This window comes from Emydura macquarii, unplaced genomic scaffold (genome assembly GCF_026122565.2).
Source record: "Emydura macquarii macquarii isolate MOO-44397 ecotype Brisbane River unplaced genomic scaffold, CSIRO-AGI_Emac_v2 contig_3647, whole genome shotgun sequence".
In the NCBI taxonomy this organism is placed as follows: domain Eukaryota; kingdom Metazoa; phylum Chordata; order Testudines; family Chelidae; genus Emydura; species Emydura macquarii.
Genome location: NW_027133784.1, coordinates 432039 through 454517, shown reverse-complemented (window position 1 = coordinate 454517; position 22479 = coordinate 432039). Strand labels below are relative to the sequence as shown.

General features: G+C 61.8%; 1 protein-coding gene across 2 annotated transcripts in view; it reads right to left on the bottom strand.

The window, feature by feature from the left end:
- Window positions 1–1601: 1601 nt before the first annotated feature.
- Window positions 1602–22479, bottom strand: part of CPNE7 (copine 7) — a 31996-nt gene continuing 11118 nt past the window's right edge. For both annotated transcript variants that reach the window (XM_067536709.1, XM_067536710.1), the window contains exons 3-16: window positions 17364–17546; window positions 16547–16621; window positions 16131–16205; window positions 15205–15288; window positions 14049–14138; window positions 13373–13471; window positions 12644–12730; window positions 12063–12122; window positions 9355–9488; window positions 8438–8492; window positions 7642–7693; window positions 7423–7556; window positions 5925–6161; window positions 1602–3493 (exon numbers count right to left, since the gene is read on the bottom strand). In XM_067536709.1, coding sequence (XP_067392810.1) covers window positions 3356–3493; window positions 5925–6161; window positions 7423–7556; window positions 7642–7693; window positions 8438–8492; window positions 9355–9488; window positions 12063–12122; window positions 12644–12730; window positions 13373–13471; window positions 14049–14138; window positions 15205–15288; window positions 16131–16205; window positions 16547–16621; window positions 17364–17546 — 1503 coding nt within the window. In that variant the 3' untranslated portion in view covers window positions 1602–3355. The remainder of the gene's footprint in view (window positions 3494–5924; window positions 6162–7422; window positions 7557–7641; window positions 7694–8437; window positions 8493–9354; window positions 9489–12062; window positions 12123–12643; window positions 12731–13372; window positions 13472–14048; window positions 14139–15204; window positions 15289–16130; window positions 16206–16546; window positions 16622–17363; window positions 17547–22479) is intronic.

The following is a 22479-nucleotide window of genomic DNA, read 5'->3' as shown; positions in this document are numbered from 1 at the left end:
GCAGAAGGAATCCCTGCGGGGACGTAGGCCCAGACTCTGAAAGCTATTTAGGCACCTAATTCCCACTGATAGGAAGCCCCAAAGCAACAGCCACAGGTGGCCTGGCGGGAGGGCGTCGGAGTTCAGCCCCACAGCGAACTGAGGGGAACACTCATAGATCCTGAGGCCAGAAGGGAAGAATCAGAGCATCTATTCTAGACAGGCTCTTGTATAACCCAGGCCAGCTAATCCCAGACACTCACGCCCGGCTCTCGCCCACTGACGTGTGGTTGGGCTGCACCATGTGGTTTAGAAAAACGTCCAGCCTTGATTTAAAGCTTCCGAGAGAGGGAGAAGCCGCCACACCCTTAGCTCAGTTCCCAGGGTAAATCCCCTTTTCTATGCAAAACGTGCATCTTATCTCTAGGCTGAACTTTGCTGAGTTCCCCTCCCAGCCGTCGAATCCTGGCCTGTCTTTATCTGCTAGCGGAAAGAGCCCTCCGCTCCCAGATACCAGCTCCCTCTGCAGTGCTTTCAAGTCACTGCTGAATCCCTTCTTCCAGAGCTGAGCAGATGGAGCGCCTGCAGTCTTTCCTGGGAAGGCGCGTCTCCTTCCTGGAGCTCTTCTTTGGGCCCTCATTTTTCAACCTCCTTTGGAAAGAGTGGACACCTGACCTGGACACAGTATTTCAGTCAAGATCTCGCTAGTCTACGTGTTTGCTATAACCTATATTCCATCTTCAAAAATCAAGTGGTTAGCTAAAGATCGCCACAGTCCTTTTAGCCCCCATGTCACACTGGGAGCTGATGTTCAGTTGTTTTCCTCCATGTCTGCTAAATCTTTGTCTGTCACTGCTTCCCACGGCACAGTTCCCCATCCTATAAACAGTGAGCTGCATTCTTTGTTCCTACATCAATACCCCAGCATTTAGCTGTATTCAAGCATGGTGTTTTATAATACCCGTTTTACCAAGCGACCCAGAGTGCCGTGTGTCCTCTTCACTGTTTACCTCCCCACCAATCTTTGTATTGGCTGCAAACTTTATCAACAAGTGTATATGTTCTGCGAAGTTATTGATAATGTTATTGCATAGCATTGGACTGAGTACCTGGCTCACGGACCGCACTAGAAACACACAAGTTAATTCCTTATTAATACTTGCGTTTTGAGATCTATCAGCTAGCCAGTTGTTAATCCATTTAATAAATACCATAGTGAATGTGCCCAGCTTGTAGCTGGGCGGGCTACAGGGCTCCATGTAAATGTTGGTACTGCAGCTTGCCATTTGCATTGTGGGGCATGCCATCTGGCAATTGGACCGGTCAGGTAACAAAAGTTTTATGGGAGGAAGGAGGGGCAGGAATTTCCCAGGTTGTTTTTTTTAAAGTATCATGAGCAAGTGGAGCATCTGCTGAGACATCAATGAGGCTATAAATGGAAAGGGCCATCGATCATCCTAGATCAGCAGACGAGCTGATTAACCACTGGAGCCAGAGAGGAATACTCCTGCGGTGGGACAGCACCACATGACTTGGTGCACCAAGGGGGAAGAAAGGACTGCCAGCTAGGGGGACCTCTGCTCTGCTCTGGTAGCTTCCAATAAAAAGTAAAAACACGGGGGAAAACGGAACATTTCCTTTATTGTCTCATTCCTCCCAAACATCAAGAACGCTAGCGTTGTCATGCAGACGCTAGGTGACGTCATCGTGAAAGACAAGCACATAGCACACGGAGAAATACGCAGCGCTGCAAACAACGCCGCCACTGGCCACGGGAACGAGCCCAGCTAGCATCATGCACTTAACAGGGGCGTGAAATGGACAAGCGTGGCAACACTGATTACAGCCGGGGATCCCTTTCACGGCTAGCGTTGGCCTATCCATGCCTAGGTCACCGCCTCGCTTCACAGGCTGCAGGCAGAGCGTGGGTCACTTGGGCCTGACAGAGCTCCCTGTCTGTTGTCTCCACCCCATCCCAAGGGACTGCCCCGCCGGCAGAGGTGTGTGTGACGCACCCCTCGATCAGACCCTGCCAATCAAGACGGGGAGGGGGGTGGTGATATTTTTCCTGAGTTTTTGTTGCTGTTGTTCGTATTGTTCGTTAAAACAATGCAGCAATGACGTGCTGAGCCCCACGAGCCCACTGCTCAGCACAGTGCAGGCGGGCATGGACATGGGCCCCGCTCCGTACAGTCTCAGGTAAGCAAGGCAGACAGAAAAAGCAGGAGAACTGCCTTCAGCTCCCACGCACCATGGTATGGGGGCAGCTCACCTTGGGGATTCTCCCCTCACATCACCCAATGCACTGGGGCCCTTGGCATGTGCCATCCCGTCCAGAGGCCACTTGAGACCCATTGCAAAGGATGGGCGTGGTTGCTTCCCAGGCTTCCTGGAAGGGCAGCAGGGGTTAGCTCTGGGGGATGCTGGCCTGGGCCGCAGGCAGGGTAGGGCGGCGGCTGGTCCAGGGCAGGGATGCCACCTGCAGTTTGGGCAGATGATGGGAAATCCTGCAGCGTGGGAGCGGACAGAAACTCTCGCAGACAGAAGGCGACTCTCCAGTGTGTCCCTGCGTGTGTATTCCCGGCAGCTGCTCTGGCTGGCTGCTCTGCCCCAGGAGGTGGGCCAGGGGGAAAAGCAGCCAGTCAGAGGGGGGTCTCCTGCCTCACTTCTTAGACATTTTAGTGCCCAAACTGTTGCGAGCCAGCACTTTAAGCACCGGGTGCTGGGGACACCTGGCTGTTGGCATCTGGCCTGAGACCCAACAAACTCACTGCACACATGGGTCACTCACCCTACAGCCTTCAGCCAGCTACCAGCCTCCTCTGCAGCTGGAACCAGTGAGCCAGAGACGAAAGGCTCCCGATCCCTTTTCTAATACTCCTGGGACCCCCAAACCAATGCCAGCCAGCCCCCTCACTCTCTCTGCCGGCTCACCAGCCACTGCAATGCTCTCTTCCCTCGCCTGCCTGATTCCACCACACTGTGACTAGCCACTTCCCGGCACCCAAGGCCGCACCACGCCCTTTGCCAGCTCGCTGCATGCTGGCAAAGCGAACAGGGACTGCCCCCGCGCCTCCCCGAGTGAGACACCAGAAAGACGCGCGCCCCGTGCCCTCCCGCCTTTGCAGCAGTGTTCCCTGGCTCAGCTGTGCTCTCTGGGTCCGTCCAACGGGTTCGGGAAGCAACGCAAGGCTTTACCCCGCCAGGGGGTGCAGGGTGGCTCGTGGGGGGGAGCCCAGCGCTCGGTGCCGGGGGAGAAGCCTGTGCAATTCAGACAGTGACGCGCTCTCGCTCTCCTTTTCCTTGTCTGTCTGTTTCCGCGGGGAATGGGCTGACGAATGAAGGCAGGACAGGTGGTGCCGCAGGGGGCGAGCCCTCACTGGGGCGAGTTGAGGGTGGAGTCGGGGGACTCGGCTTTGGGGCAGCGCGGCGGCAGGGCTTTGTAGCTGTAATACTCCACCACTTGCTTCGGCACCTCGGCCAGCACGCACTTCGCCAGGGCAGTGGGCGAGGCCTGGAAGACAAAGGGCAGCCATTGGGTCTGGGGGTCTCCCACCGGCCCTCCTCCCAGTGCTCTGGTGTCCCTTGGAGCGTAACTGTGCATTAGTCAAAGCGTCTGCACCCGACAGCCAGGGCCACGCCAGGAAGGCAAGCTTCCTCGGGCATTCGCGGGGGTCTTGGGACTACACGAATGGGCTCTGTCTTTCCCAGCGCTTCCTGCTACCACACCTGAAGAGTTAATATTGCCCAGCGGCTCCAGGTATCTCTGCGGCGAAAGGAAAAGACGGTACGTCTCCAGGGGCTTCAGTTACTGCCCATCAAAATCAATTAGCCCTCGGAGCGTCCACGCGGCTCAGGTCTCAAGGGGGGGCCAGAAATGCAAAATATAGATTTTCCCCCCCAAAATGCCAGTGCTGAAGACGCAGCTGAAGTGACCGTGCAAGACCCGGGTGAGCCATTCCCTCCATCTGCGGCTTGGCCCGCAGGGCTGCGGCATTAGCTCAGATTGATCAGGAGAGTCTAGCATGGAGCCAGAGAAATCCACATGCTGTGGTGAGCCCAGCTGCTTGTATGCTGGGCTAGCACTGCCTGAGAGCCTGGCCCGGGGTCACCTGGGCTATGATTTCAGCATCGACACGGGCAAAGGGATGGGGACCAGGGCTCCCTGGTGCGGATTCCTGCTGACTGCCACCTTCAATGTGCATGGAAACCTCACGGGAGCTTTGCCAGAAAGTCACCCCGAGTGCTACACACAACACCCGGGTCCCTGGCACCACGTCCCACCCAGATGCACCACGCTCTCAGCTCCACCCGGCCATGGCACAGCTGCAGACTGTTCCTGTTTGTTTATGCAGGGTTGTTGGAGCTGTGTCGGTCCCGGGGTATTCGAGACAAGGTGGGGGCGGTGATACCTTTTACTGGTCTATAGCGGGTAATACCTATTTTATTCTGTTGGTGAGGAAGATCAGCTTTCAAACAGCCCCTCTACCTCACCAAGCTCATCGTCAGAGGCGAGGTCCCCACGGAGCAGGAACACCCACCCACTCAGGGCGACCCCAGACCCTGCCAGGACAAGAGATGCAAACGCTGCAGACAGCTCTCCACTGCTGCAATGATCAACACCCCCCACAACACACCTTTCCGGCTCCAGGGGTCCTAGCCATGCCTAGTGCAAGACGGGGCATACGTCAGCCAGTGCACTCACTGCTCCAAGAGCAGCTACGGCAGAACTTTGCTGGACACTAAAACTCACGGGCTGAATAAAGACCCCGGCTTTATGGCTCATCACAACAATCTGTAAGCCACTAACCCGCCTTGTCCTAGGACTGCAGGCGTGGTAACAGGCCACTTCTCCTTGAAGGCTCCCTTCGAATATGTGATCACTACTGCTGCGAAACTAGCTGTTCTCTTGTATTCAGCTGTGACTGCCACGGGCCAAGTCAACAGGACAGATCTACACCAGTGTGAAAAAATCCTCCCCCCCCCGCCAGCAATGTAGGTACATTGGTGCAGACTGTGCTCTGCCGGGGGGAGAGCTTCTCCGGCCAGCAGAGCTTGGGGAGGGGGATTAACTGCGCCGGCAGGAGAAGCTCTGCCGTCCGCCTAGCAGCGTCTTCACCAGAGCGCTCCGGCGGTGCAGGTGGGCTGCCGTACACGAAGCCAAGCGGACGCTCGGGGGACCTTTCCCGGAGCTGATGAACGGCTCTGTGTCAGCACGAAAGCTGGGCTCTCGCTCGCTCGCCAATAAAAGCCGTTCCCTCACCCGCCTTGTCTCACCATCTGTCTGAGCTGGCAGACCCACGAGCAAAGGGGGGCGTCTGCAGACCTTTGGCTTATGGAGCAGGGGGAAGGCACAAACTGGGGTAAAAGCCAGGGCGGCCCCTTCAGCCCCACAGTGAACCGCGGGAGCAGGAGTTTCCTTCGAGGCACGGAGCAAGGAAATGGCAAGAGTTTTACTGCACAGGGACTGCCCTTCTCCGCAGGGAGAGCTAGGGGCCAGAATGTGACGAGGTCCCTGGAGGCCAAAGGGGGGTGAGGTGGAGAGGCCTTTTCCTAATGCCCCAGAGCTGCCTTCGCCGCTAGGACATGCCCTGCATCCTGGCTTTGCAAGGGTACTGCCAGCCCCTTCCAAACCATCCAGAGTGCACCAGTCCAGGCCTCACCCGGCCCGCGTCGCTGCAGTGTCTGACTTTGACGTACCCTCACTGCGCCCCGGGAAGCAGGGCAATGCTATCAGCCCAGGGGATGGGGAAACTGAGGCATGGAGACCCAAAGGGACATGAGTGGAATCTGCGGCCGAGCCAGGATCTGACACCAAGTCACCCGAGTCCCAGCCCCCGTGCCTTACTCACTGCTAGACCGTCCTTCCTGATGCCACGGGGGGACACGCGCAGAGGTCATAGCCGTGCGGCCATTACTGCAGGGACCCGGGGGGGCCAACTCACATTCTTGAAGTCCCTGAAGGGGACGAACTGCACGATGTCCCGGAGGACGGGCTCCCCCTTGGGGGAGCGCAGGGTCCCGTCGTCACCGTCCAGGATCTGCATGTCGGTGAAGTCCGCGTTGCCCACCCCCACGATGATGATGGACATGGGGAGGTAGGAGGCTCGCACGATGGCCTCCCGCGTGTCTGCCATGTCGGTCACCACCCCGTCCGTCAGGATCAGCAGGATGTAGTATTGCTGCGGGGCAAAGGCAGGAGAACGGCCCCGGGTGACTGGGCGGAGCGGTGCCAGCCTTGGCGAGAAATCTCCTTTCCAGCCACCCCGCGACGGGCTCTCCAGTACCTGCTCGGGCGAACCCGGCCCCCATTTAGGCAGTGACCCATCCCTCGCTCCCCTGTTAGCTCTGTCCTGGGCTTCGACTCCGCCCGGCTCCCCCAGCCGCAGAGCGGGGTCAGCTCTCAGGCTGAGGACGATGCATTAGCTGCTGTCATTAATTGAGAGGCTCGGCGGCCTCGTAAATGATTCAGTGAGCAAACAGCCAGGAGGGTCCCAAAAGAAACTGACATTTTCCTAAAACGCTCCAGGCCCGGGGGCGTAAATAATTGACGGGATTTTAATGCAAGCCCCCCGCCCGCCCCATGCACACACAGACGCGGACGCACGCACCAGAGGAGAGCCAGTCCATTGCGGACGCCCAGTCTGCGCAACCCCCAGCCTCGCCTCACCCAGCTAGCCCGACCCCACCAACTCCACAGGGATCTGCCAGGAACCAGCCGCTCCCTGTGGGGCTTTGGCTACTTATTCCCAGCTGATCCCTGGTAGCTGGAGGCTGCAAGAGCAGAGGGGAAAGGAGGCCTCTCTCCATTGGCCACCACGGGCTCTTTTAATGAGCGCTTGGGCTTCTGTCATGTGCTTCGGTTCCCGGGGACAGAGCGCCCCGGCCGTGCTGCTGAAGGTTTGTGTTCTAGTTTCTCCCCATCTCTACTCGGTGCACCCCCTCTGCCCCTGCCACTAACTCCTGCTCGGGGGCAGATGCAGCATCCTCCACCACAAAACAGGCTCTGCCCTTCCAGCCGAGGCGCGCGGAGTGAACTCAGCCTCCCAGCGCCCCCGTGAGCCAGGAGCAACACAACCCCCGGGACGGAGGGAGAACATTTGCAAAACCCTGACTCAGGGTGCGCACGTCTCCGGACCCCTCTGAAAGTCAGTGGGCCTTAGGTGCGTTGACAGTGTTAACCCAAGTAACAGCCTCTTGCCTCTGGAGACATGGGACTCAAACCCAGGAGAGATCACAGGAGACGTGAGTTCGGGGGGTCTCAGCCAGGTCCCTCCCATTGCAAACACCACTGTGTTATTGGTGCGGCTGGCGCTGCATGACCGGCTCAGGACTATGCCCCACAGAGCCGTGTGACAGAAGCTTGCACCTTGCAGTCTAAATCCGGACAGATTCAGGCCAGAGAAGCAAGTGCCTGAGCTTAGGGACGGCTTAGGTACTCACCGAGGCCTCCTTTGTTCTCTCCTCCGCCGCCGCCACCCTGGCCACCTTGGAGATGATGGGGGAGACGTTGGTGGGGCCGTAGAGCTGGATTTTCGGCAGGCAGTTCTGGTAGGATTCCACCACCCCCTGAATTCCTAGTGGGGGGAGACGAGGTCGGGTGAGGAAGCGCATGGCCCGGCAATTCCACGGTGCCAAGATGCACCCTGCCCAGCCTCTTACCTTCACACTCGTCATCGTCCGGATTGAAATTGATGGCGAAATCGTGGGAAACCTGCCAGAGACACAGAGCATGAACGTAGCCGGGCTCCCAGCCCCGCCACGCGCCCCCCACGGCTGCCCCCGGGCGCGCAGCAGGGAGACGCCTCCAGCGCTGCCTCGCCCATCCCCTGGCTAGACTGTCTGTTCCTGCGTCTCGGCCCCGTGCAAAGCTCCCGCACGGCTCTGCCTCAGCCCTCGCCGCTGCGTGCCCTGGAGGCTACGTTTAGTCCTGTCATTTCCCTGCCGATGAGCTGTGCCCCTGCACGGCTTGACCGCCCCACTGCTGGCCCCGGCACAGCCGGCAGGACTGGCTCTGGGCTGTGGGGGCGAATGCAGGGCTGGTAGCAGGGCCAGGAGCTCCGGGGAGCAGGCTGGGGCTGTTTGCTCCCCCCAGCTCCCTTCCCCTGGCATCGCTCTCGTGTGCCCCCAGGTGCCCCTCTGCGTCTGCACCGGCTTCCGGGGCCGTGCGGGGGCCCAGGCGGCTCAGGAACTACCCGTGCTTGGATACAGGAAGGTGCAAACAGAGCCAGCTCCTGCCGGAGCCCGCGGGCCTGGAGATGGCAACGGGTCCCTGCATGAACCAGCTTTAACTAAACCCCCGTCTGCCTCCGGAGCAGCGCCCAGGCCACCCCGCCCCCAATCCTCAGCCCCATAGCCCCCCACCCCAATTCCTCAGCCCCCATAGCCACCCCATCCCCCACTGTGCTGCTCAACTCCGCCCCCCTCCCGCCCTGTCTCTTGCCCTGCAGGGTCTCACCTCGTACTTGGGTGGGATCCTTGCCCCGAAGCCTAAGGCGGAGAATTTCTTGTCGCTGAAAGGAAGCAGACGTCAGACTCTGCCTGCTCCGGTGCCCCAGCCCCCCAAAGGGATCTCCAAGGAGTGAGGGGCCCAGGCAGGGCACAGTGACCCCCCGACACCCAGCCAGTGACACCAGCCTCCCCCCGCCCCCAGTGTCTGCGACAGACGCCCTCGGAATGGACCGGTTTCATGGCAAACTGCAGGGACCCCAGCCGGGCCCTGTGCCCCCCAGGATGGGGGTGCCCGGGGAACACGCTGTGCATCGCCTGCTCCCACCTGCACTGGGAGGTGCCCGTCCTGGCGAGTTCCCAGCTCTGCACACACGGGACGGCTCGCAGGGCCAGGGGCGGCGCAGACGGCAGCCGAGGGGGACGTACCCATTGGTGCCGGTCTCCACCCCACCACCTCAGAGACCCCCCCACTTCCGCCCCAGGGAGCACCCCTCACTCAGCGCCTCCCGCCACATCCCTTCTCCGCCTAACTGTCCTTGGGGGGGCCCCCCCAAACACAGGGGGTAACCCTTGGTTTTCCCGGGCTCGTGCAAAATAAGAGATGGCAGGTGCCCCCCAGCACCCAGCTAGCACGGCTGGGGGCGAGGAAGGGCCTGGCAGCTGGGGCACTTCTCCCTAGGGGCAACAGGAGGGTGGGCAGCTTGGGGCGTCCAGGGCCGTGTCATTTCTGCAGGGCGGAGCCTGCAAAACGCCAGCGAGGAAGGGCCAGATGCAGCGGGGCTGCAATGGGGGGGCGGCCAGCGGGAGGGGGAGGCTCCTGGGGGGCTGGGCGAGCAGAGCCCAAAGAAAGCAGCAGCCAGCTCTGAGCGCCGGGGGCCAGGGCTAGAGAGACCCCGCGACAGACACAGCCCGGGGCGGCCTCACCTGTCATAGTCCTGGCAAATCTCTCCCACGGCCACCAGCGCCTTCAGGTACTCGTTGGGCTGGTAGGGGTTGATGTAGTGCAGGGAGCAGCTGTTGCGGGGGTCTCCGTTGGAGGCCGTGAAGTCAATGGCCACCTGGGAGCGGGAGGCGCCGGGTCAGCCGCGTGGCAGGGGGGGGGGCCGGAGAGCACCTGGCAGCAATGCCCACACCCTGCGCTGACCCCGACCAGACCCCCGCGGCTGCCAGGCGAGGGCCTACGCGTGGGTCCGAGGAGCTGCCTGCTATCCCCCTCTGCAGAGCATTGGCGCCAACCCCCGAGGGGCTGCCCCCTCCCAGCCCACCCGTGCCCTGCCTGGCTGCACCCCGTGGGCTGCAGTCCTGCCCTGCTGGGGCCCAGCAATTGGCAGCTGGCAGCATCAGCCCAGCCTTCAGCAAGGGGCGGGCAAGGAGCATGGGCACCCGCTGCGCCCCTTTGCTCTGGGGAGCCGCTAGGTGTCTCCGGCAAGGCTTGGCTGGCGCGCTGTTTAATATCCCCCCTCAACCGCCCCCAGGGGCTCCGGCGGGGCAGTCAGCTGGCTGGAAGGGGTGGAAATTATTCATCAGCACGGCCTCAGGGCATGTCGCAGGCAGGACGGGGAACGGAGCACTGGGGAGAGATGCGAGTTCACCCGGAGAGGCGGCGCCAGGGACAGCCTGTCTCACCCGTGCCAGCCCAGGCACATGCCAGAGGGACCCACGGTTCCGCAGTGAAGCCCGTTGAGACCCTGCCGCCGGCTCTCCAGCGTGCCCAGCCATCCCCGCCCGGCTTTGCGGCACCCAGGAGCCCAGAGAGTTGGCAGAAGCACCCCGCGTTCTGAAGTGGCGCTCGGGCCGGGTTGCTGTGCCAATGGGCTCACTACGCAGGGAGCATCCAGCAGTCAAAGTCTTTTTAGACCAACTTTCCTCACGCCCCCCCCCCCCCCCTCTCTGTGACAGCCTCCTGGCGCCCCTTCTCTCCCGGACATTGACCCAGGGGTTGCAAGGAGACATGTGGGGCTGTGATGCCGTGCGCCAGGTTGGCACCGCTGATACAGGAGGGATTTTCTAGAAGTTCCTGCAAACGTCTCCCCTTGCTGCTCGGAAGGGCTGGGCGCAGCCGGCTGGCGTTTCTGCTCCGCCGGCCCCCTGCGAGCCATGTCACGGCGCGGTGGGACACGACGTCTCGCAATACGACAAGCCTTGCTCCTGGGACCAACCACTGCTCTCAGCGTGTCTCATGCGGAGGAGCGGAGCCAAGCAGTCTGCTGCCTGCATGTGCTGGGGCTGACTCACTCTGGGGAGAAGATGCTTTTGCAAAATGCAATCTGGATGCGGGTTGTTTTTTCCATTTTTAATGAGGAATCTGTGCGAAGTACCAGGAAAGGTCTGACAGCAGGGAACGCAGAACGCAAAGGAGCAGAGGGAGTCAGTTCTACTATGTGCCTGGCTCCTGGCCAGCGCCAGAGTGTGAGAGGCTCAGGGACAAAGCCAAGACGGGAGGATGTGTTTAGGGCCTGGCTTAAGGTCTGCGTTGCATGTGCAAAAAAAACCCCAGCACACGCCTGGGTTGAATGTATGTGCAGTTGTGCACACGACTCAGCGAGCTGCGTGTGCAAACGGTCACGTAACTGCACAACCGCCCGGCTGCGTGGGAATGAGCAGTTACTGCCCCTGCAGCAATCCAACAAAGGTCATTATTGAGGGGTTTAGTTAACAGGCCTGGCGTAAGAAAAAGGCACCTGCATGATCACTGGATGACTCCTCCCTGTCCTGGCAGGGCCCTTGAGAAGCCGCGCAGCCCCTTCCTGGAATCAGAGTCCAGCGCCTCGGCAGGAATGGTGCCGCCTGCTGAGCCAGCAGCGACTGGGTGGCTGAACCGGCGTGGGGCAGGGCAGGTTCACTGGCCCGGTCTGGCTGCACTGCCCCACTCCGGCCAGTGAAGCAGCTGTAAAACTAGCCAGTTCCGCCGGGTTTAAGGCTCCCGTGGGCGGCACCCGCCGTGCAGCTGGCCCCGTGCGTGTCTTGTTAATCGTGTCACGCTGCACTGTCCCTCCAGGCAGCACACGCGCACACAGAGAGGCCGGAGCCGGGCTGCAGAGCCAGGCGTCTGCGGCGCCAAGAGCTCGGGGGGTCAGAGATTTCTCTCTGGGCATGAAACCTCCTTTAAAGCTGTTACGAGCACACCCCAACGTCCCAGCAGGGCCCTTTAATTAGCAGCAGGGCACGGCCAAGGAGTGGCTATCCCAGCGCAGGCCCGACGCCGGCAGAGGGGAGTCGCATTCAACACCCACTCAGCCCTTGGCTTCTCCGCTGAGGCTGACGGCGCCTCAGGGGCCTGTTGCTGGCAGCAGCTGTGGCGGTTTGTGAGCCGTGAAGATCGTCTCAGTGGGAGCCGGCAGACTGCAGCCCCCCCGCACCCGGCTCCCATAGGGCGCCCAACAGCCTCCAGAACTGGTGCCGGGGGCCAGCTCCGAACCGGTGGCAAAGTGGTGGAATGCGGCATGCCCAGCACCCAGGCCCCAGCCCCCTGAGCCGTCCCCTCCCCTGGCAGCGTCTGGGCAGCGTCAGCTGGGAGAAGGTTCGCGTCGGGTTACGCTTTGAGCCTGGCCCGCTGCAGACGCGCCGGGAACGCTCATCCTGCCCTCCCCGGCTCGGAGGCCGTGCCAGCGGGGTGACGGAGCGTTACTTACTGTGAAGTGGATCTGGCAGCCGCCCATGATGTAATCCAGGAAGGAGTACACCCTGTGGAGCTTCCAAACAAACGCCGCGTTAGCCAGCGCCCGACAGCACCCAGGCCTCGCCTCTCCCAGGCAGAGATCCAGGCACAAGCAGCCCGGAAGGACAGAAATGAGCGGCGCATCCTCCCCGGCTAACAGCTCAATTGCCTGCTAGGCACCTGGGGACACAGCAGCTGCCAGCCGGGCCCGGGGAGCCCAGGAGGCTGCAGCAAGGGAAGGGATATGGCTGCAGCGGGACGCGTCGGTAGCTAAGGGTCACCAAGCCGTGAGCGTCACGGGCAGGCGCACGGCTCCGCCGAGTCACGGCTCCTTCACCAGCCTCCGAGGAGGGGTGTCCCCCGCAGGCTTGCATGACCCGACCAGCCACCGAGCGGAGACCTACCCCTGCACTAGAACGGCATTCTCGCCTCATGCGAAGGCCAGGCCGGGTGCCAGGTGCCACAAGACACTGCAATGCTGCCCAGGGCAAAAGTGCTGCTATGAGCGCTCCACGAAGGAACCCAGCGGGAAGCGCAGCCCTTCTCCCCTCTCACCTTCAGATCCAGCAAGATGACCACGCCCGAGTTCTTGTAATTTCGTTTCTTGATCTTGTACTTCGGGTTCATGCAGTCCCACTGGACCTTGGAGCAGAACAGAGAAAGCGGCAGAGATCTGTGACCTGCGGATGAGCGGCCCTGAGCTCAGCCTCCCGGGCACGCCCACCCCGCGGTGCAACAGCGCCCAGCGCCCGCGCGCGACTGCCTCCCGCGCGTCCATGCAGCCACATACCCGGCCGGGCCTTTCCGCTAATGTCTCGCAGCGCCCCGGGCAGCTGTGAGTCCCAAGCCCTGCTCTCAGAGCAGGCAGCAGGGAGCTGGTCAAACCATGGTCAATGTGCTTCTCCAAACAGCTCGACAGAAAAACACCCGAACATTTGGTTTGAGAGTTTGGGGTTTTTCCTTTTTTTCATTTGAAATGTCAAGAAAGGGGGAGAAAAGAGGCAAAAACAACCACCACAAAACAAAAACCACCCGTTGTTTTTGTTCTGGCGGGAGCCCTCCCCCCCAAAAAACCCTGAAAAATTTGAAACCGCCATTTTTGTGAAAATTGTTGCACGTCGGCCATTTTCCATGGGTCTGACCCCAGCGTTTGGGCGAATACCCGGCACACAGGAGCACGTGGCTTTGACGTGGAATGACTGCGTCACCTCGCGGGCATGTTCACCAGCAGCCAGCCCACCTGAGGGCACAGACGCGTAGGGTCCCCCCTCCCCCCACACAAACCTTGTTCTGCCCAGTGGCTCTCTGCATTTCCTCAAAGGTGGTGTAAAACTCTCCGATGAAGTCGTGTTTGCCCCGGGAGTCATAGTCCCAGACGATGCACTGTAAGGAGCGGGAGCACAGCTCAGCCGGAGGGGCCCGTTTCGTTCACTTCCTTTCCCAGACCCCAGCATTTCCCCTCCACTCACCCTGGGCCATCTCGGCTGATACGCTGCCTGCGCCCAGACCTGACTGACCACCTGTGCGTGCAGCACGGTGCCCTCCCTCCAGCCATGGGCTATGCTAGACACTTCAGAGGAAGGCCAGCCCCCCGGTGCACCTGGAGAGCTGTGCATCAGTGCACGATGGGTGCCCTTGCCTTTCTTGGGTGCCGGTTCGGACTGTGAACCAGGAGGGCTGAAGGTCCTGCTCATGTGTCTGTGTGTTGGCGTCACTGCAGAGGCTGTACTCACAAACACCTTGCCTCCCTGGTATCCTGTGGCAGTGAGTTCCACAGGTCAAGCCTATATTGCGTCAGGATGCATTTCCTCTGATCCAACGTGCATGGGTTGCCTGTGAACCTGGGGGCGGGCTGCGCTGTGGGCAGGGCAGGTCCCCCTTTCAGGAGACTCCGTGAGCTGGCTCTTCTCAGCTCCCCCAACGAAGGCAGAGGATCCCCCTCCCCCCTTCCCTTCCTCACCCTCAGCTTCCTCTTCTCCTCACAGCTGCACAGCGAGTTCAGCGAGACCTTGAACGGCTCCCAGACGGGGCTCAGGTTGTTCTTGACCACCTGCAAACGCAAGCGGGGGGCGGCCTGAGCACCCTGGGAGAGCAAACGCCGCCGGCGGCAACGCGCAGCAACGAGCCGGGGGCCCGCCGCGCTTCCTTCCGCCCGAGGGGCCCGAAGTGCCTTGCAAACAGCCCTGAGTGGCATTCGCCCGCCGCCCGGAGGGGGGGGCTCGGAGGCACAGCAAGGGAGGGGCCCTGCCCGGGAACACCGGCAGAGCCAAGGCCAGGCTTCCAGCAGTCGTGACTCCCAGCCCTGGGCCCTGGAGGCTAGCCTCCACTCCCTCCAGGTGGGAGGCGCTAGGTAGCCATGCCCATCTCGCCTCTGTCCCTGCCTCCCCCCCCCCCCGCAGGATCCCACCGCCCCGGTGCCAGGCAGGGAAGGGCGGGCCCCAGGCGGCAGGCAGAGGCGGACAGGAGCTGACAGCACCTGACAGCGTAATAGCTCCGCTGAGTGCCTAACCCCCCTCGGCCCCCCGTCAGGAGAGCCGCAGCAGGCACTTTTTTCATTGTGCTGCCAGCGCAGGGAGCCGGGGGGGGGGAGGCTGCCAGCCACACCCGCCACCACTCATCCCCCCTCCCTTCCCAGGCAGAGCCCACTTCGGCTCCCGGGGGGCCCGCACGAGAGCTGGAGCGAGAGGAGCTGGGGGGCGGTTTCCTCTCAGCGCACGGAGCCGCAGGGAGCCTCGGGGGTGCGGCACCGTCTGCCTCCCCTGCTCGCCCTCTCCAGCGGTGGGAGCCCCCGAGCTGCCTGGGGTGACAAGTGCCTCCCGGCTGGAGCAGGGGGCCGAGGGATCCAGCGTCCCATCCCCGGAGCCGCCTGCAGTCACAGCGGAGGATGGTGCTGCCTCGCCCATTGCTGCGCAGCTGGCCCCCGTCACACCAGGGGCTGTGGCCCCCTGCAGAGTCACGAGATTTCCCATCACTCCCACACCCCCATCCCCGCCAGCCCCTCCTGTCTCTGCCTGTCCTTGCCCCTCCAGTCCCTGCCCCGCCACCTGGCAGCATGCTATTCCGGCTGCTGAGGCCGCTGCCCCCGTGGTCGGTCCCCGGAGGCGTCCGCAACGCACCTCGGTGCGGTACACCAGCTGCTCACTCCGGTCGTCATTGATCCGGTAGATCTCCAGGAAAGGATCCGACTTGCTGAAGAGATCCTGCCGGGGAGGGGGCAGACGGGCACGGTGAGCTCCGCGGCCGCTGGCTGCCCTCACACCCCGGGCAGGCCCAGCACGGTGCCCGCCCAGCGCTACTGGAGAACGGGCCAGTCTAGAGCAGCAGGACTAACCTCCGGAGCCGGTGACTCTCCTCCGACACCCCCCCGGACAGACCCTTCCCTGGTGGCACATCCTCCCAGCGGGAAGGGACCAGCCTCCAGACCAGCTCCGCCCAGGATGGGGGCTCTGAGCACCCCAGGGGCCACTGCAGCAGTCCCCCCCGGCTCAGATCTGTCGCCCCTGCCCAGCGAGCTGCTCCCTGCCACGGCCACGTTGGGGAATCAGTCACAAGGCTCCTACCCCGACCCCTGCCCACGGCTCCTGCATTCTCGCTGCACCCGTCCGCCCTGCCAGCCTCTCTCCTCCCCGCCCACAGCAGCCTGCCCTGCCCTTGGCTACCACTGACGTGCCCACCAGCGTCCTGGGGGAGTGGGGCTGGCAGAGGGAGATATTTCACCCCCGATGGGATAGCTGTGTGGGGCTGGCCCGTAACCCCTGTCCCAGACGGCAGGCTCAGCAGAGGCGCCAGGGTGGGACTTGCTGGCCCGTCGCGGGAGTAGCCGGCCCCAGGGCTGGCCAGCCAGCCTCTCCCACCAGCACTGGAGCCACTTGGCAGCCAGGGCTCCTCCGCATGGCCGGTCCCCAGGGTCCACACCCGCCTGCCGCTTCCTGGGGGACTGGGGAGCACAGGAGCCTCCGGGGAGACAGAGAAGAGTCTCCCCCCACACGCCAGGGGTGGAGGAAGACTCTGCCCCCCCCCCCCCCCCGACGGGCGGAGGTACCTTGTCGTCCAGCTTCTTGGCCCGGAACGCCAGCTCCACGTAGCCGTTGTTCCCGGAGATCTCCTCTGACAGCACCTGCGGGGAGAGGGTCAAGGGGCATGGGGAGCCAGGGGCTCGGTCACAAGCCCCGGGGAAAACCCGCCCAAGCCTGGCTGCCTGACGCAGCCACCATGCACCATGCACACCTGCGAGGCACTGGCAGGGATGGGTGCCAGGCCGGGCGGCAGGGCGTGGCACGGCTCCGGGGCTGCCCCTTCCTGTCCTCTTCCAAAGGGACCCCCCCCCCCCCCCCCCCCAGCAGAGCCGGCCAGACACATTCTCCCCTTCCCCGCAGGCTGCGTGAGCAGCAGGACCACTAGGCAGGGCAGGGCCAGGAGGCAGCGTGGGGGGGCGCGGGTCGGGCCGGCCGCGCTCACCGTGATGGTGGATTTGCCGGCGTATTTCCCGTACTTCAGGAACAGCGGCTTGCTCACCCGCTTCTGGGCCACGATCTGGAAGGGAAGATGGGAGCCGTGAGCCGGGGGAGGAGGAGCAGAGGACAGGCCATCCACACCGGGGGACGTGACTCGCTCCTCCCCAGGGGCAGCGCCCGCTGCTCTGAAACGCCGCAGGGGGTAGGACGTGCCAGTAATGGGCAGGTTGCAGGGGGTGGGCCCCGCTGCCATGCTGTGGGGTTTTTATGTGCAGTGCTTGGCCTTTACAGACAGTCACAGCCCAGAACTGCCGAGCAGCAGGGCTTCCTGACGGCAGGGAAATTGCTCCCTTTCGCCCTTCTCTTGGAGCTAGAGCCAGCCCAGCTACTGTCACGCCCTCCACAGCCCTGGCATTAACTCACTGCACCCTCCCTCCCTCCGCTCTCCTCTTGGCTCCTGGGGCGTTGCATTCCCACCCCCAAAGCGCTGTCGAATATTTGGGGCATTCCTGGCCCGGGGAGGCGGAGGGTTTAGCACAGGACGGGTCCGATGCCACGAGCGCTCAGAATTCCCAGCCCCTGGGCGCTCCGCTGTCGGCACTGACAACGTCGCCCCGCAACGGGCGAATGTGGTGCTGAAACGTTGCTGGCGGCGCTCGCCCAGACGCCCCGAACCAACCCGGGACTGGAACCGGCCCCCGGGGGGGGGACCTGCAGGGAGGGTGCGCTGAGAGCCGGGCAGCAAACCCCGGGCACCGGGCCAGTCCTGGGGAGGGCTGGCTCCCGGGTGGCTGCTCCCCGGGGACAGGCAAGGCAATCACCTGGCCCACTGTGCACTCCATGCCGCCCAGGAAGTCGTCATCGTGCGTCCCGAGGCTGGCGTGCCCGTGACTGTCGTATACCTCGAACCGCAGCTTCTGCACCTCCTCGAAGTAGTAGTCCACCGTGAAGACCTTGGAGAAGACGGGGTGCAGGTTGCTCTTGATGACTTCGCTCCTGTCCACCTGGGGGACAGAGGAGACAGAGTCAGGGCCCAGCCTGGCCTCTCCCTAGCCACCTAGCACTGTCAGCGGGCGCCAGTTTTCACCCCCACAGCAGGGCCCTCGGAGCCCACAGCCCCGGGCAGGGGGAGGGCGCGGTTCTGCACCGCCCCGGGACTCCAGGCATCGTCTCAGCCGCTCCGGCTCAGAGGGCCCCGCTTACCAGCAGAGAGAGGGTTTTCCTAGCTGCCAGCGCCACAAACTCCCCCTGGGCATGGAGCGTCCAGAGGTGCCCCCTGCCCACATCACCACCACTTGAGGGCAGGATGCCAGGTGCTCATCTGCGCTTCGTAACGTCCGAACACACATTTTTATTTATTTTTTTGCCATCTCTTCTTTGCGCCTTTCCCAGCAGACAAGCAGCGACTGGTTCTCCACGTGAGCCCTGGATGGCACCCGGATAAACCCGGTCCCTGCTCAGGGTCAGTGTATAAACATTTCCCCAGAGCCCTGACCCAGCCCTGGGCACCATGTGGGCACGGCCCTGACAAGGGGCTTTGTTCTTTAACCGCTGCTGAAAACACAGCAGGGGGAGCAAGGCTTGAAAAAGTACATTTCTGTAGGGTCTACAAAAACATTTCCCAGTTTTCGAGCGGGGGAATTGACATGCACCGAGGGCTTTTCCCCTTCGGAGGTCACAATTTAAAAAAAAAAAAAAAGGTAAAAATGATCTGAATGTAGGTCAAAACCGGGGGGGGAGCAGCCTCCAACCTTTGGCTGCCTACCTCCTGCGGGATCCCGCGACGCTCGCAAACCCGGCGTTTGTATTAACTGCACAAGTATTTGAACGCGCTAAGACCCAGCGCGCTCACGCCTCTGAGAAGGGAGAAAGGAATTAACTGGAGGCTGCCTCGTTATCTTTCTCTGCCGCTGCGTTAAATTGCCCCCCGCTCCGGTTTGGCAGTTGGACAATGCGCTGGCATCGCCGGTGACAGGCGAGCTGGCTGTGCCCCCGTGCTCCAGAGTCCCGGGAACCGGCACTTCTCAGAAAACAGAATAACATGTCTCCAGCGTCTCACGCTGCAAAGGGACTGGTTAGCCTGGGGAATGCAGATGAGATGCTAATGAGCTGTTCACGAGGCGGATTGTCAATGACTGGGGGGAGAGGGAGCTGCGTGTGTATTGCCAATCCGCGTCTCCGGCCCCGGCTGGGGGGATGCAGGCGGCACTGCTGGGGTGTTTGCCCAATTGCTCATCGTGCTGCTTGGTGCAGGGCACTCTATGCCCAAGAACCACCTGCCCCCTGGTCTCTGGACTCCGCCGCCAACGCACTCCATTCACCCCACACAGCGATACCCAGGGGCCCGGCCGCCAAAGGGGCCACGCCTGCTGTTCTCTGTGGGGCAGCTCCTTCTCCCCGCTTTGCCATCGCCCGCCCTGGAAGCAGGAGCAGGGCCCAGGCCCCTCTGAGTTATTAGCCAGCTCCGTGCGTCATTTAGCTGGTGCGCTGCACCCTGGTGAACAGGGAGACCCCGCACCAGGCACCCCTTAGCCCATTACCCGGGCAGAGAGGGAGCCCCCATTCCTCCAGGCCGCTAGCACCCACCCACCCAACCATGGAATCAGCCATGTACCTGAGGGCAAAGTGCCTGGGCTGGGACCTCGGAGAAGGGCCCCGGGAAGCTCCAGAAGCCCTGGGGAGAGGGAACAGGGTGAGCTCTCTTGTATTCTGCTTGTATCGTCGTCTTTCACCCAGACAGATGCCCACCGGCAGCTCCGGCACCGTAGTGATGGGGAGGCAGAGGGGCCCTGCAAAGCCGGAGGGCTGCGATCTGCTGTGCACTGCCGACCCCTGGCCCGGGCGCAGTCCAGCGTCCCCTCGCGACACTCCCGTGGCATGGGTGGAAGCTGCGCCCAGCTGGCACCGATTTTAGCCTGGAGACTGGTAGAAAGGCCGATCGCCCCGTTCGGTGCGGGCACAGGCTCTGACCCAGGGAGTGCAGGATCGTGGCCGTTCCTGGACGTGCACTGAGCCAGGACCTGGAGGGCTCAGGCCCCGGTGCCCGGGTCTTGACTCGCAAAGGCCATCGAGTCACAGGTCGGAACTGAGCGGCTGGGCGCTCGTTGGACGGGACGTTAACTGCAGCCAAATCAGAGCAGGGCTGGAGCCGTTTCTCGCCCTAGGATCCGGCTGCGGCTGCCAACCTCGCGAACAGCGTCAGGCTGCGGAGCAGACGCTCACCATTTGACAGGTTAGCCGGCTTAGCGGCAGCTTAATCCCCTAGGCTGCTGTTTGGCGGGGGGATTGGCCGCACAGCACAGAAGCCATCAGGCTGCTGCCCTCCCCGGCACTTGCTAGCCAGCTGGCCACATCCAGCTCGTCCACGGGCGGCTCGCCTCACCGCCTCTCACCGCCTCCCCCAGCTAGGACATCAGAGCCAGTTCTCAGCCCAGCTCATCACTAGTGCTTTATTCAGAGGGTAGATCTGTGTCTGCCCGGGGCACCGTGTGTGAGTGTGTGTGTGTGAGAGAGTGTGTGTGTGAGAGAGAGAGCCCCTGTACGTCTCATCCCTTCCAGCCCCCCAGGGCACAGCATGCCACAGCCCACCACCTACATCCTGGGGCTCCCAGAAACATCAGGTGTTGGGCTCGGCCGGCCGTGGGATGGAAGCAGTGCCTGAGACACACAGCCATCCCCCGCTTCCCACCACCGGATTGTCCGACACAGCCAGTCCTCTGGTCCCTGGCCAGTCTAGTTCTGCACGGGCCGAGCAATGGGGGTCCCACTGCTTCCCGTGACAGGCAGTTCCACCCCCAGCTAAGCCGGCGCTGTGCGACTGCCACGTTCCACCTCTGCCCTCCTAGGATCCTCTTCCTTTGTCCCTCTGCATAGGCCAAGTTCAGCTTTTGACAGGCCAGCCAGGTGGGCGCCTTGTGCATGTGCCAGACAGAGCCATGCCCCGTATGGCCTCACCAAGAGAGCTCCTCTTCACGCATGCCCGCCTCTGTCCTCCATGGGGCAGTGGGTAACGCCCAGCAAACCGGGATGAATTCCGCCTCGTGGCCGCTCTGCTAATGCAGCTAGTGCCGTTCAGGCTTTTCTCAGGTTCACAGCAGCACATTTCCAGGCCAGAAGGCTGGCAATCCAGCCCGACCTCCTGCATAGCCCAAGCCAGAGGGGCTGCCCCAGTGACGCCTGCCTCCAGCCCAGTGACACCTGGGTGAGTGGGTCTTTGAGAGACACGCGCAAGCTGCATTTAAAGAGCTCACCACCTCCCTGGATGCTCGTGGAGATGATGCACCAAGTGGCTAATTCTTGGCCTGCCACCACTCGCCCCTGCTTTGCTATGAATATTCACAAGTGCCTTCGGCCATTCTGACTAGGCAGCAGGTCAGCGGGTATTCTCCGTGTCTCCGTGACGCCGGTGCAATTCTCAGAACCAGGTGCCTGGTGCCAGTTTAATACTCAGCATTCATCGGTATCGTGCCAGCACCGAGCGGCCGCAGCCCGGACACTGCTGTGCAGGGCGCTGGACAAAAGACGAAAACGAAGCCAGGTCCTGCCCCAGGGCGCGCCTCTTCCAGGATTATTCCAGGACACAACAGGCGGCTAAACAGAGGCGCTGGGACGGGCGGGGGCAGGGTCACAGCACACGTTAGCTGGAAAGGCCTGGAGACGCTTGCCTGGCTCTGATGGAGCACCAAAGATGCGCACCCCATTGCTGGGCCGCAGCTGGGTACCTTGGTAAAGCGTGTCCTCTCCTTGTCTCCCCGCCTCACCGTTAATGCAGATGTGGACGGGACTCCTCAAGAACCAGAGCCTCTTACTGCGTGAAAAGCAGCTGGTTCTGCTCCAGGTGTCGCCGCCCAAGAGAAGCAGGAGGCAAGAAGGGGTTAAGCGTAATAGATTCTCGCACAGAATCAAAGCAAGAGGCACCTCTATTCATTGCAGCCCCGTGCTCCAGCCCCAGCCCAGAGAGATCAGTCACTGAGACATCGCCCCGCAGGTAGCCGGGCCAGCAGAGAGGCTCTGAGATTAGCATAGACAAAGGCATCACTTTTCATGCTGATTAAATGGCTGCGCTTTCCGGTTAGTGCCTGGAAGAAGGATTTCCTCTGGCTTTCCAGAAGGCCGTTATCAAGCCTTGGCTGCGTAGCAATTGATTTCTGAGAGCGTGTTTATCTCGGGAAACCTCAAAAAAAGATCTTCTCCCTAATGAATTGGGATTGTTAATTAGAGGCGCTAAGTGTCCGTTCCAATCTCAGCGAAACGCATTATTGCGTTGACTCGGGACACTCGACTCACAGCATTACAGATTCAGAGGATTTCTCCAAGAGCAGAGCCCTGTCCAAATGCAGCGGCTGGAAATCAAGCTTTTGTTTCAAGTCAGAGTCAGGTGCCAAACTTTACCCAGATTTTGCTGTAACCAGGTAAACAGGTGGGTAACAATTGACCCTTTCGGGGTGTCAGCGGTTGGGCATTGAACTCAATGCCTGAAGCCAGGAGCCACGGTCAGGTTGTACTCAGTAATTTTTAAAGACCCAGCCGTCTTCCGGGGCTGTGGGAATGGACCAGCTCAGCACATGGGTTTATTGATTTCCTAGGCAATGCAAGTGCGAAGGGCATGTGCGTGATGCAGTGCTGAGCCGGCTCCAGAAAAGGGATTAGTCTCAATAACTGCCACGCAGGCAGATTGCAGGGAAGTGCTCCTCTGCCAGGCAAGGATCACGGCTCCGTTTGTTGTTCCACAGCATCCTCCCTAAATCCCTCCCGCAGCTTCAGCTGGATTCTTTGACACGTGTTTTGAGTCAGCTCTGTAGCACGGCCGTGCGCAGTATCAGCAGTGCTCACGCCCCGCCCGAGGCAGCTGCGTTTCAGACGCGGATAAAGTGGTTCCTGCACACGGGGTGTCAGTGTGCCCCACCGCGGTTCAAGGACAGGCACCTCAGAAATACC